The 14,833-nt window shown below is 33.4% G+C and overlaps 2 protein-coding genes across 2 annotated transcripts in view; both read left to right on the forward strand.

The window, feature by feature from the left end:
- Nucleotides 1–6,455: 6,455 nt before the first annotated feature.
- Nucleotides 6,456–8,491, forward strand: LOC110713669. The gene is made up of 4 exons (XM_021892128.1): nucleotides 6,456–6,928; nucleotides 7,022–7,342; nucleotides 7,448–7,547; nucleotides 7,649–8,491. The coding sequence occupies exons 1-4, from the start codon at nucleotides 6,483–6,485 to the stop codon at nucleotides 7,736–7,738; spliced, it is 957 nt and encodes a 318-aa protein (XP_021747820.1). The 5' UTR covers nucleotides 6,456–6,482; the 3' UTR covers nucleotides 7,739–8,491.
- Nucleotides 8,492–11,915: 3,424 nt separating this feature from the next.
- Nucleotides 11,916–14,833, forward strand: part of LOC110713668 (protein DETOXIFICATION 14-like) — a 30,418-nt gene continuing 27,500 nt past the window's right edge. The window contains exon 1 of the mRNA XM_021892127.1: nucleotides 11,916–11,948. The gene's annotated coding sequence lies outside the window, so the exon portion shown is untranslated. The remainder of the gene's footprint in view (nucleotides 11,949–14,833) is intronic.

Consider the following 14,833-nt stretch of genomic DNA (forward strand, 5'->3'; position numbering starts at 1 on the left):
TGTTTCATACACTTTTCCTTTCCAATTTGAGTATTGAGTGAATGCATTAAGTGAGTTCATCCTTACATAGTACTTGAGTCTAAAATCACTAGGCAATAGTTGGAAGAATAAGGGGAACATTACTCCTTCCTTCTTTCCTTCCAATCAAAGCATCAACAACAAGAAACTTTTTTCCTCACCAGGCGGCAAGAAGTTACTCATAAACAGCCATGAAGATAAAGCACAATGCAATCTTCTCACCAAGATTTCATGTTTTCTTCTTCTTTTGTTTCAAACCCTTCCCCCTAAAAGTCTAGCATAGGTTCTCCTTATCCATGTGTCTATGTGTCACATTTCTTACCTTCTTCATAAATGAGCATCTCTTTCTTACATTCGATCACGTAATTAGCAAAAATAAAAAATAAAAATTGTCGAACTAAACACAAGGTACACCAATGACTTGAGGCACCTTTGCAACCCATTCATTCCCCATTAACCATTCAATCACATATCCATTTTTTCATCAACCACTTTGAGCCTCGGCTAACGTTTGTCCTTCATTTTTTCAACCCACATTCACTCAACCCTGGAATTAGAAGATGTGCAATTTGTGTAACATTCAAAAAACAAGTAAAAAAAAAAGCAGCAAAGTAAAAATAAAACAATGTCTAAGGGCAAGTGTTCCAATGTCTTTTATACGAACACGTCTCAAATTGCGTCTCTCATCGAGTGCTTGGTACCGTGCCTGAGAAACATGAATGATAAGTGAGTGATGGACCGCATGATCAAAGATTGCCTACATTGATTCAAAAGAACAAAAAAAAAGAAATTAAAAAAAAATAATATATGAAAAATAAAACTTGCAAAGTCTAATACACTACTAAAAGTCGGTGTTTTTACGAATGTTTTATTGCGACGGGCCAAAAAAATGGTCGCAATTAGTATTATTTACGACCGTTTTATAGCATGTCGTAATTTTAATTAATTGCGACCGTTTTTTAATAAATTGCGGCTGTTATAACGGTCGTTAAAATTATTAGAATTAATTTTTTTTTAAATAATAACGACCGGTCTAACCGGTCGTAGAGCCGGTCATAACCTTTTAAATTCTTTTTTTTTTGTTTCGCTAAATCCTAAATAAAAACAAATATGGGCTTTCATTATTTGAGAAGGGGAAGTTTGAAGCAGAGAAGAAGGGGGGAGAGGGAGAACACCAAGGACGGACGCTGCTCCGGCCTTGTTCCCACCGAAGACCTGTCTCCGGCCAGCGACGCTACACATAGCTATGCCGTACTTTTTTTTTTGTTTTTGATTTTAATAGTTTAGTTAATTGGTTTGAAAACCCTAACTTTGGGTCTCAATTCAACCCCCACGCAGACCACCATCGCCGGATTCCCCTCAAGGCCGTCTCTCCTTTGCTTTCCGACGATTGTATCAAGGTAAGTTGATGGTATTATTATTTTGTTTAGAATTTTTGTTAATTTGGCCGAAAACCCTAAAATCGGGTCACAAATTTGCAGGCCGTACGTCCCCGATTTCCTCCTTCTATCTTAGCATCTCCTTATTCCGTCGAGTATAATCAGGTAAGTCATGCAATTTGGGGTTTTTTTTTATTTATTATATTTTTTTAAAATTTATTTTCTGTTTATGGCCTTCTCTCTCTCTCTCTCTCCGTTTTTTTAGAATTTATTTTCTGTTTTTGTTTAATTTTTAAAATTTATTTTCTGTTTCTGTTTAAAATTTATTATATTGTAATGGTAGGGAAACACGATTTGTTGGTCTGAAAAACACAAGTCTTTTCAAGACCTTGATTTTGAATATGTTGGATGAAAATTGCTCGATGAAAATTGACTAAATATGTTTGGCAATTGGCAGTTTGGCACTCATCGTCAATACTCCATTACTTTTTCCACCCCTTTTAATGGAGTAATTAGCTTTCCTCAATTAGCTTAATTTAATTATGATATGATTCTTATAAGCAAAATTAAACTGAATTTTTAGTAACTTTAAAACGTACTTTGAGCTCCTTTCCTTTTTTTTTTTTTTTTTGACAACGACAGCTCCTTTCCTCTAATGTTAAATAATTTACATATTTTAATTGCTTCATAAATCTAGAGCTGGCATATGTATCATGTTAAGAAACCTCAATACTAACCTCATAAGTTTAATCTTGTGTGATTACATATACAAAATTGAAAACATTTGACATTGATATACTTTTTAAGTGTTCCATATCGAAGTGGTGGCCCATTTGATTATGTAGATCATAAACCCTTGACAATAACTCTTTTTTTTTTAATGATCATGTTAAGTAAACTTTTGTCACGTCTTAAAAATTTTCTTTAATTTCATTGATGACATATTAGAATCAAATTCAAGGTATGTAGGAAATAAACATTGTATTTCCTAATTCATGGCCTCTAAGGTGGAAAGAAACACCTAAATAAACATTGTACACCATTTTGATTGGTTACTTAGTTTACACTAATTAGAGTAATTAGACTAATAGAAATATAGAGTATCTAGTTAATTTTAGCTAAAAACAAAATTACTATAGTAGCAAGATAATCTATTTGAAAAGTCCACTCCCAATTCTTTCATGATTAAATTTGACAAGAACAATCACACAAAGCTTTAAATGAGATGGTGTAACATCCCTATTCCCTCATACTAACATCAGCAATAATAACATGTTGTAAGAATTTAATCTGTATTGGTCACGTAAATGGGGAACGGGTGTATGTGTCGAGTCAAGAACTAAAAGAAAATTATACTTGTACTTTTTCATTATTGACCACAAAATATCCCATATAATATCATTGCATAATCATAGGACTGAATGACTAATGAATATTCAGGTGATGAACCTGAATATTATGTTTAATTTCCTTAGTAATAGTAGTTTGAACTTTCTTATGGGCAATGGTGAGCTGAATACTTGGCTCTTTGGGTAAATTACAATTTGAAAGTAAGTTAGGAAACCAACCAAAACAGAAAGTAAAATCCAACCAAAAACATTTTAAAGCAAATCAAAATGCATAAATTAGGTAATTTAAGATGGAAAAATAGGGCAGCCATTATATTTGTTCATTATTTTTGAGATTAATTTTGGATGTAATGAAATTTTTCTGTCTTGAATCGATTAAATAAGCCATGTAACTTTTTTTTCTTTGAGATTTACTGTTGAATTTGTACATGATTTTATCTAATATGCAAGATTCATAATGACTAGTTAAGAATTAGACATGGTAAATGTGCATTCCAAATAAGCTACCTTATCGTAAATGTGTATTAATACATGGGTTTATCTCATTGTAATTACTTTAATATCAGGCTACATAGTTGAATATTTTCCTTAAATAGTATAAATATCCTTTTCGGCTAATTTTTGGTTAAATATGGTGAAATTTAACTCTTGAACTTTTGATTAAAGCTATGTTCTCGATCTTGACCTTTTGGTTGTTTTTTTTTTAATTTTTTTAAATTTCGTTATTCAATCTGAAATAGCTAATTGTGAGTCGCAAATTAACCCCCTTTGCAGCTCCATCGTCGTCGGATTCCTCTTCTGCCCGTCCCTCCTCCTTTTTCTGTCTTTTTCCATCGCCCCCACTAGGTAAGTCGGCTGTAGTTATTTATTTTTTTCATTTTAAAATTTTTTATAAATACCCTGCCTAAAAGTGTAACACCACCATATACTAGGACCACCTTCGTCGCCGCCTCTGCTTTTCTGGTCAACTCCTCCGCTGTGTGTTTTTCTTCCCTTCTTATTTAACTACTTCTTTTACTTATGCAATATGATTCATATTTATGTTAGTTGTTTATGAAGTTGTGATCTAAATTTTTTTTAAAAAAACATCCTTATTAGATGCATTTTGATTTTAGTTTATTATCATTACTTTACTTTGTCAATATGCTACTTGTTTAAGCGGGTTTTCCTAGTGATTCTTAAATGGTCATTTTAGTATTATCAAGAGGTTTGCTATTGATAGCTTGGTTCATTGTTGGATTTTTTACTCTTTATTGTGCGTAGGCTAGAACTTGGATGTGTTTTGATTGGAATAGAAATTTATTTTGCTTTATGTCTAATGTAGGACTATTGGATGGTATGAACTCATGTGTTGGATAATTTTAGTTTTCGTTTTAAAAAAAAATTGATTCTTATTGAATTACAATGGCTTTATTAGAAATATGTATGTTTAAGGGGTTATGATAATCTTTTGAACATTAATTTCATTATGTTCTATAAAGTATTTTGTACATTATTTTGTTTTTTCATGAAGGGTTACATGTGGTTGTTTTTTTTTTAATATTTTTATATTTTGATTTTTGTTATCAAACTCCCATCTTTGTTAACTATACAAATCATATTGCTTCTTTTATTTTATTAATGTTACATCAATTTACTTTGAAATGGTATAAATATAATTTTTTAGTGTAAGTTATAAATAATTTAATCAATATTGTAAATTATATATAATAAGTATTTTAGAAAACGTGTAAAAATTATAAGTATTTATCAAGTTAGAAGCATGTGACATAACATATGTTTAAATCTCTTAATAAAGAATGTGAAATCAGCTTTCCTGTTCAAGTCATGATAAGGACCTTTGGATATCATTTTGATTCTAATTGTATCGTATGCCTTTATTGTAATGAATACAAGTTCAGTGTGAATTATTAATGTGATTTGTTTTTCATAGTGTTGTAGAATTTTTCACCATGAAAAGGAAAGAGCGTTGGTGGATGTACGATAGATACGATGGCGGTAATGCTTGTAGACTTAGGCCAGAGTTTGTGGATGGTGTTGAATAATTCATACGGTTTTGTGAAGCTCATCCTAAGAGCCCGGGCATAGATGAAGTAAGATGCCCTTGTCTGTTATGTAAGAATAGACGTCTTCATGATGCCAACACAGTAAAACTCCATTTGTACAAAAAGGGGTTTATACCTGATTACTATGACTGGGTTTCTCATGGTGAAGGGTTCCCTATATCAAGTGTAGACCAACCAAATAATTACCGTGAAATGGTTCTCGATGCTCTTGGGAGTAATCATGAACCACCAGGTGACGATAGTACTAGTGGTTCAGAAGAAAAGCCAAATGCTCAAGCAAAAGCATTTCACGAGCTTTTAAAGGCTGCCGAGCAACCACTATACAAAGGTAGCTCCATGTCTGTGCCAGAAATGGCATCTCGAATTGTATCTTTGAAGTCGGAATACAATTTTCCCCATAGGTGCGTTGATGGGTTTGCTTCATTACTGAACGAAGCGATTCCCGACAATAATAAGATGGGGAAACATTCTATGATATAAAGAAGATTCTTAACGGACTTGAGCTTCCGCACAAGAAGATCCATGCATGCCCAAAGGGTTGTATGTTATTTTGGAAAGCTGATGCTGAGTTGGATAAGTGTAGAGTGTGCAAAAGGGATAGATACAAGAGGACTTCAAAGGGGTCATTGGTTCCAATAAAAGAACTCATCTATTTCCCAATCACTCCAAGGCTACAACGGTTGTTTGCAACAAAGAACATTGCGGAGGAAATGACTTGGCATTCCAAAAATCCAAGAGTCCAAGGAACAATGGCGCATCCTAGTGATAGTGAAGCTTGGAAGCACTTGGATAGATCCTTCCCCGATTTCGCATCTGAACCTAGAAATGTGAGACTTGGTATGTGTACCGATGGGTTTGCTCCTAATGGAAAGTTTGGGGGTCAGTATTCATGTTGGCCAGTCATTCTGACCCCTTATAACTTGCCTCCATCGATGTGCATGAAAAAACCATTTATGTTCCTTTCTTTGCTCGTTCCTGGTCCTAAAAATCCGAATGGAAACTTGGATGTGTATATGCAACCGTTAATTGAAGAACTGAAAGAACTGTGGGATGTTGGTGTAACAACTTACGACATCTCGGAAAGAAAAAAACTTTAATTTGCGTGTAGCAATCTTGTGGACTATAAGTGATTTCCCAGCCAATGGTATGCTTTCTGGATGGGCAACAGCTGGTAAAAAAGCATGTCCATATTGCTTGGACAAATCAAAATCTTTTTGGCTTGAACATGGTGGCAAAATGTCTTGGTTTGATTGTCACCGACAATTTCTTCCTCCCGAACATCCTTTTCGAAACAACAAAATTGCTTTTTGAAAGAACAAGGTTGAAAAGGGGACACCACCTCACATAATGTCCGGCGATGAGCTATAGCAACAAGTTCAACACTTTGCTAAGGCAACAGATGGACCAGAAGCACTTGCAAGCTTGAAAAAGAAGAAACTAGCTTGGTTTAAGCAAAGCGTTCTTTGGGAGCTACCGTACTATAAGACTCTTCTCCTCCGCCACAACCTCAATGTGATGCATATTGAAAAGAATTTCTTTGACCAACTAATTCACACAGTGATGGATGTGAAAAAACATACTTCAGACACAGTTGCATCAAGAATTGACATTGCAAATATTTCAAACGACCACAACTACATGTGACGGAGGATGCGAGAGGCAAAGACACTATGCCGAAAGCCCCATTCTCACTCGACAAGGCTCAAAATAAAGTGTTATGCGAGTGGGTAAGGAAATTGAAATTTCCCGATGGTTATGCTTCTAATTTGAGTAGATGTGTAGATTTAAAATCATGTAAGCTTCATGGTTTAAAGAGCCACGACTGTCATGTCTTCATGGAGAGATTTTTGCCAGTTGCTTTGAAGGAATTGCTCCCAGTCCATGTTTGGAAAGCTATTACTGAGATTAGTCTTTTCTTCCGTGATCTTTGTTGTTCCACCATCAAATTGAGTGATATGGAAAGATTGGAACAAAACATTGCAGAAATTCTTTGTAAGCTCGAGAAGATATTTCCACCAGCATTCTTCAACTCTATGGAACACTTACCAGTTCACTTGCCTTATGAAGCTAGGTTATGTGGTCCTGTCCAATATCGTTGGATGTATCCGTTTGAAAGGTTTAAGCTCCTACAAACTCATAGCTGCCATTTTCGTTTATACACCTATAGTTGTTTTCATAACATATACTTATTCAATATTTTTTATTATAGGTTCCTTAATCATTTGAAATGTAAAATTGGCAATAAGGCTCGTGTGGAAGGTTCAATATGCAATTCTTATCTAACGGAAGAGATAGGGTACTTTTGCTCTAACTACTTCCAACAAGGAGTGGATACCAAAACATGGGACTTAGGTCGTAATGTTCATGATGATGTTAAAAGCACTTTGGATGATAGTGTTCTAGAACTGTTTAGGGTTGATCATGGACATGCTTCTACTGGTGGAGTTCGTCGCTATTTGGATGAAAAAGAACTGCAACGTGCTCATTTATATGTTTTGGGAAATAGCGGTATTCTGGAACCATATGAGAGGTATTAAATTTGTAAATTATCACACTCACTAAGATTTCATTGAATTTTACATCGTATCCAATGTCGACCACCTTCATTAATACTCTTTCTCTGGTTATATGGAAGGGGGTTTGAGGACCACATTGTTCAATTGCAACCCACTATTCGCAAAGAAGATGTGTGGATTAAACATGAAGCTGAATTCCTCGAGTGGTTTAGGTTGAAAGTGAGTATGATACGCATTTGACATCAACACGTTTTCTTACTTTGTGTCTATAACTTCACGACTAATATCAATTTATTTATATAATTATGCCATATGAGCAGGTGATTCAAGAAAAGCCAAATGATGAAATATTGTTTGCTTTGGCTATGGGCCCATCTAAGCGAGTGCGTACTTGGAGACAATTCATGTGAATGGATACAAATTCCAAACTTATGGCCATGGAAAACATAAGTCAATAATGAACTATGGAGTAAGCGTATCGAATGAAGATGGTGGTGATTATTTTTGTATTCTAGAGGATATCATCGAGTTGGAGTTCATTGGTGCCCTACGGACTTATAAGACTGTTCTTTTCAAGTGCAGTTGGATGGATTCCACTAGGGGTATGAACATTGATCCATACAAGCTTGCAGAAGTGAATCATACCAAAAAATATCCCAAGTACGATCCATTTGTGCTTTCTTACCAAGCAAACCAAGTCTACTATGCACCTTACCCAAGTCTGAAAAGAGACAAGGCTCAATGATGGGCAGTGTTCAGGACAAAGGCGAGGTCTGTTGTTGATGCACCAGTTGACGAAGACTTTCTATAAGAAACCAGTGCTGACATTCCAACTCTTTGTGCTCCGGATGACATTCTGGACTATGAAGGTGATGAAGATGGTTTTGGAGATTCAGATACTGAAAATGAAGTGTTGCCCGATGCCCCTCCAGACGAGTCCAGTTTCAAATCTACTGATAGTGAGGACGAGGATGAGGATGACGGATTTTGGGATGACGATACCGATGATGATCTTAGCGCTGATGGGGAGGATGATTCAACTGAGTTTTAGGATATTGATTGTAACCTTGTTTTGACTTTTTAATTATGTAATCTTAATGGATGTCAATTTATTTTAAAAGACCATCCTAGTTTCAATGTGATATACTTGTGTAAATATGTTATTATTTATATTTTGCAAAGCCAAGGTTATGTGTGACAGTAGCTTATAAATCGTGATATAACATGGATATATGTGGGGAATAGATTTCAAGCGTTAATCCCACTAGCTTGAACCCCACTGTGATCATACTCTAAAGTACGGTGGCGTCCAAAAGGGAAGAAGATAGAGCAAAAGAGTCGCCAACAAGTTTTAGGAACTTGTAAACTGTTCACAGGGTGAAGGTTACACCCCTTAACGATCCATGAGATCGTCAACTCTATAAGGTCTAGAACCAAATAAGGGTTCGGGGATGAAGGTACAAATCCAACCTAAAAGAGATTGAACATGCCCTAATAATAGGCCTCTGTTTTATTTTGATCGTATTCATGTGTGCTTTTTAATTAACATGCAATCAATAGAATTAACCCTAAACCTGTTTATCTATGTTGGTTGAATATAATGCACAAATAAATCCATTATTGGCGATCACTTGAATTATAATCAAATTAACCCTAAACAAGATTATTAATTATCTTATTAAGCATGATTACAAGTACCAAATTCCCTTTAAACATGCATAAAAGGCGTGATCAAGCAATAAAATAAATAATAATATGTATCAAGAAACATAATAATAATCAATATCATGAATAATAATTATAATAATCATAATAATATAAAATAATCATCATCAAAATAACAATAATAATTATATTCACAATCATCATAAATTATAATAATTATAATCGTAATCATGTTCATGTTAATATTAAAGCATAATAATAGCAAGATCCTAGGCATGATACTAACAAGATTCATAACAAACCCTAGCATGTCACTAAGCAATAAAAACCAAATCTTTAACCCTAACATGATACTAACATGAACAAATATTAGGAAGAACATAGGAAGCATCGTAACAATCATATTTAATATTAAAATTACCCTAGACATGATACTAGGAATATCATAATAACAATATAAACATGATTTCTACATCATAATATCAATTAAAACCATTAAAGCACTTACTTTGATACCTCGTACCTCTTTCTAATAACAAAATACACACGTTAGTAACTTCAAGGAAAATAATAATCAAACAATTAAATTAAATAATTGAAATAGAGATTTGGGACCAAACCCTCATAAACTAAACCTTTCACGTCTAGGGCGAAGGCAACTTCGAATATGGCTAGATGTTTCTAGATCTTATGAATGCGGAATTTTGTATGCAAAAGAAAAGTTTAGAAAAAGAGAGAGAGAATAATCAAGAAAATCTTGATGAGAGTCGGTGAATATTAATTAAAACTGATTGTTGATGAGAATCAGTGAATGAAAACGGAGTTTTTAATACGTTATTTATAGAGAAATCAGCCAAAAAGATAAAATATCAAAACAGAGCACTTGGCGCACGCAAAACAAGGTTGGCGCACGCAAAACAGAGCTGGCGCAAGCACCAGCTAATTGGCGCCAGGCGCCAGGCCTGGTTCTAGGCGCTGATTTTAAAAATTCACGCGTTTTTGTTTTTATCATATCTTTTGATCCGGAAGTCCAAATAAAGATTATAATATGTCGTTGGAAAGCTATTAAAGTTTACTTTCTAACCCAGTTAGAATCAGATTAAAAGATTTTGTAGATAAAAATATATGGCCGAAATAGTGGGACGGTGTAAGTTTTGGATAGAGTTCCATGTCTCATTCATATCTTTTTCGTTATAGATCGGATTTAATATTATAATATATCATTGGAAAGATAATTTCAAGATTTATCCAACCATATAAAATTTGGATAAAGATTATGAGGCACAAAAATAAAATCTGACTGTCTTTGAACATCTTTAAATTCGAATAGAATTAGGATTTAAGAAAAAGGAAAGTTTTAAAAACGGAAAGTTTTTATTTAACTCAAATTCTTTAATGTTATCTTTTCAAAAAGGATAATTAAGATCTTTTAGAAACTTATGGAAGCTTCTAATTAATCCTAATTAGTTTAGGAATAGGATTAAACCTTTGGACCCTCCTCATGATCATTGGGCCGTAGGTAAGATCCGGTTCGAGCCTAGTTTAGTATTTTGGTCATAACTTCCTCATTATTCATCGGAATTGGGATTATAATATATCGTTGGAAAGTTCTTTTCAAGCCCTATCCAACTATACCATTATTGGACCCTTATCACAGACCAAAATAAACTGGAATGTACGTTTTTCATAAATAAGGTAAGAAAATAAATATTTTCAAAAACATAAAGAAGAGATATTTTAATAAAAACATCCTCATCACTAGACTTTTCACACTTTCGCTTTATTCGATAATCAAATGACATGAAAGGTATTCATCACTGGGTTTGGTTTTGGGGAGACACTAATGGGTGTCTACACTATATGATTTTTACCGATGTTCATAATGTTTTTCTTATTGTAGGTTGTCATGGCCGATGGTGGTCGTCAGAAGCTGGGACATGCCACCCCGAGAGAATTGTTTCCGTCAACAAGTCATGCAAATACGGAAACTTCTCCGGAAGTTACCCCATCCCCTGAGCCATGTGTAGGTGGTTCTAGGACATCTACTCAGGTTCCTAAGACGCAAGACGGTAACTCTCCCATGGGTGAGGTTCCTACCCCCGTTGCGAGAAGGACTTTGCACCCGACGGGGTTATGGTAAGTTACTCATGGTTATCTTAATTTGCATTCCAACTTGAACAATCTTGGTTAGATTTGTATGTAATGACTTCATTTGTTTGCTTATTGGTACAAAGGTTCAATGATAACACCGTGAGCACCTCCATTACAAATATTTTTCAAGCACATTAGCGCGAACCATGGCTTAAATATGACATGGTTGACAAGGTTACTAAGACCCACTGGTGGAACTCGTTTACGGTATTATAAAACCCCCAAGTTTAGTTTACTCATATAACTTTGTTGTTTTTTAGTTACTTATTACAATAAATTATTATACATTTTATTTTTCTTGTTTGCAGAAACAATACCTTTGGAATGCTGATCTTGATGCCCTCGTGAAGAAGGAATATGAAAAGAAGGCACATAAGAGGATGAAAGAGATTACATACAATGTTTCGGTCAGAAACAAGTCAGTTCCCAGATGGATGGGAGAGGCTATGTTTGAGCGAATTATGGAGAAAAGAAAGGATCCGGTATTTCTGGAGAGGTCTGAAAAAGCGAAGAAGAACAGGAGGGGCAGCTCCCTGTCTAATCCAATTGAACCGTCACACTTCCAAGGTTCTATCTCTGTATCAAAGCATGCAAAGAAAATGGTAATACTTAATGGTATATAATGATACTGATAAATTTTAGTAGTTACATATACTAAGCATTTATGGAGTTATTTGATTTGTGCAGGCTCAGAAAGCCGGTGGAGTGCTTCCAACTGCTCCTGAGGTGTTCCTAAAGACACATTTCAAGGAAGTTCCAAGAAAAGGAAAAGTTGCGGCTAACAAGAGGGCACAACAAATCTTGGTAACACATCTAACTTTGGAAACTAATGAAATTATTTTTTAAGGAAGCAAGCAAAACATAGGCACTTATACTTGTGATTTGAAATTTGAGGAACCTATAGACTTGTAAATTCTTGAAAATATCTATGATTAACCAATTTGAACCTATAATCATGTTTTTTATGCTAAATTTGAGTTGTTTGATCGATAAAATCTTAAAATATTGTAAAAACAAAGAATATGGCTAAGTTAGAATGCCATTTATGCCATTTTAGCCTCGTCATGAACCTATAGCCATGAATATGCATGAAAATGTGGAATTTTTTGCAATATGAACCTATAAACATGTTTAATATGCTTATTATGAGTTGTTTGATTTCTAAAATCTTAGAATATAGCAAAAACAAAGAAAATGGGTAAGTTAGAAGGTCATTTAAGCCATTTTAGCCTAGTCATGAACCTATAGCCTTGTGTATGCTTGAAAATGTGTATGCTTTAGCAATTTATTCCTATAAACATGTTTTGTATGCTAAACATGAGTTGTTTGATTGCTAAAATCTTAGAATATAACAAAAACAAAGAAAATGGGTAAGTTAGAAGGTCATTTAAGCCATTTTAGCCTAGTCATGAACCTATAGCCTTGTGTATGCTTGAAAAAGTGTATGATTTAGCAATTTATGCCTATAAACATGTTTTGTATGCTAAATATGAGTTGTTTGATTTCTAAAATCTTAGAATATAGCAAAAACAAAGAAAATGGGTAAGTTAGAAGGTCATTTAAGCCATTTTAGCCTAGTCATGAACCTATAGCCTTGTGTATGCTTGAAATTGTGTATGCTTAAGCAATTTATGCCTATAAACATGTTTTTTATGCTAAATATGAGTTGTTTGATTGCTAAAATCTTAGAATATAGCAAAAACAAAGAAAATGAGTAAGTTAGAAGGTCATTTAATCCATTTTAGCCTAGTCATGAACCTATAGCCATTAATATGCATGAAAATGTGTAAGTTTTTGCAATTTTAACCTATAAACATGTTTTGTATGCTAAATATGAGTTGTTTGATTGATAATTTCTTAAAATATAGCAAAAACAAAGAAAATGGCTAAGTTAGAATGTCATTTATGCAATTTTAGCCTAGTCATGAACCTCTAGCCATGAATATGCATGAAAATGTGTACGTTTTTGCAATTTGAACCTATAAACATGTTTAATATTCTAAATATGAGTTGTTTGATTGCTAAAATCTTAGAATATAGCAAAAAAAAGATAAAGGGTAAGTTAGAAGGTCATTTAAGCCATTTTAGCCTAGTCATGAACCTATAGCCTTGTGTATGCTTGAAAATGTGTATGCTTTAGAAATTTATGCCTATAAACATGTTTTGTATGCTAAATATGAGTTGTTTGATTGATAAAATCTGAGAATATAGTAAAAAAACAAAGAAAATGGGTAAGTTAGAAGGTCATTTAAGCCATTTTAGCCTAGTCATGAACCTATAGCCTTGTGTATGCTTGAAAATGTGTATGCTTTAGCAATTTATGCCTATAAACATGTTTTGTATGCTAAATATGAGTTTTTTGATTTCTAAAATCTTAGAATATAGTAAAAAAAACAAAGAAAATGGGTAAGTTAGAAGGTCATTTAAGCCATTTTAGCCTAGTCATGAACCTATAGCCATGAATATGCATGAAAATATGTAAGTTTTTGCAATTTTAACCTATAAACATGTTTTGTATGCTAAATATGAGTTGTTTGATTGATAATTTCTTAAAATATAGCAAAAACAAAGAAAATGGCTAAGTTAGAATGTCATTTATGCAATTTTAGCCAAGTCATGAACCTCTAGCCATGAATATGCATGAAAATGTGTAAGTTTTTGCAATTTGAACCTATAAACATGTTTAATATTCTAAATATGAGTTGTTTTATTGCTAAAATCTTAGAATATAGCAAAAAAAAAGGATAAAGGGTAAGTTAGAAGGTCATTTAAGCCATTTTAGCCTAGTCATGAACCTATAGCCTTGTGTATGCTTGAAAATGTATATGCTTTAGAAATTTATGCCTATAAACATGTTTTGTATGCTAAATATGATTTTTTTTATTGCTAAAATCTTAGAATATAGAAAAAACAATGAAAATGGGTAAGTTAGAAGGTCATTTAAGCCATTTCAGCCTAGTCATGAACATATAGCCTTGTGTATGCTTGAAAATGTGTATGCTTTAGCAATTTATGCCTATAAACATGTTTTGTATGCTAAATTTGAGTTTTTTGAATGACAAAGTCTTAGAATATAGTAAAAAAACAAAGAAAATGGGTAAGTTAGAAGGTCATTTAAGCCATTTTAGCCTAGTCATGAACCTATAGCCATGAATATGCATGAAAATGTCTAAGTTTTTGCAATTTTAACCTATAAACATGTTTTGTATGCTAAATATGAGTTGTTTGATTGATAATTTCTTAAAATATAGCAAAAACAAAGAAAATGGCTAAGTTAGAATGTCATTTATGCAATTTTAGCCAAGTCATGAACCTCTAGCCATGAATATGCATGAAAATGTGTAAGTTTTTGCAATTTGAACCTATAAACATGTTTAATATTCTAAATATGAGTTGTTTTATTGCTAAAATCTTTGAATATAGCAAAAAAAAAGGATAAAGGGTAAGTTAGAAGGTCATTTAAGCCATTTTAGCCTAGTCATGAACCTATAGCCTTGTGTATGCTTGAAAATGTATATGCTTTAGAAATTTATGCCTATAAACATGTTTTGTATGCTAAATATGAGTTTTTTTATTGCTAAAATCTTAGAATATAGAAAAAACAATGAAAATGGGTAAGTTAGAAGGTCATTTAAGCCATTTCAGCCTAGTCATGAACATATAGCCTTGTGTATGCTTGAAAATGTGTA

Source organism: Chenopodium quinoa, unplaced genomic scaffold, assembly GCF_001683475.1.
Source record: "Chenopodium quinoa cultivar QQ74 unplaced genomic scaffold, ASM168347v1, whole genome shotgun sequence".
Lineage (NCBI taxonomy): Eukaryota > Viridiplantae > Streptophyta > Magnoliopsida > Caryophyllales > Amaranthaceae > Chenopodium > Chenopodium quinoa.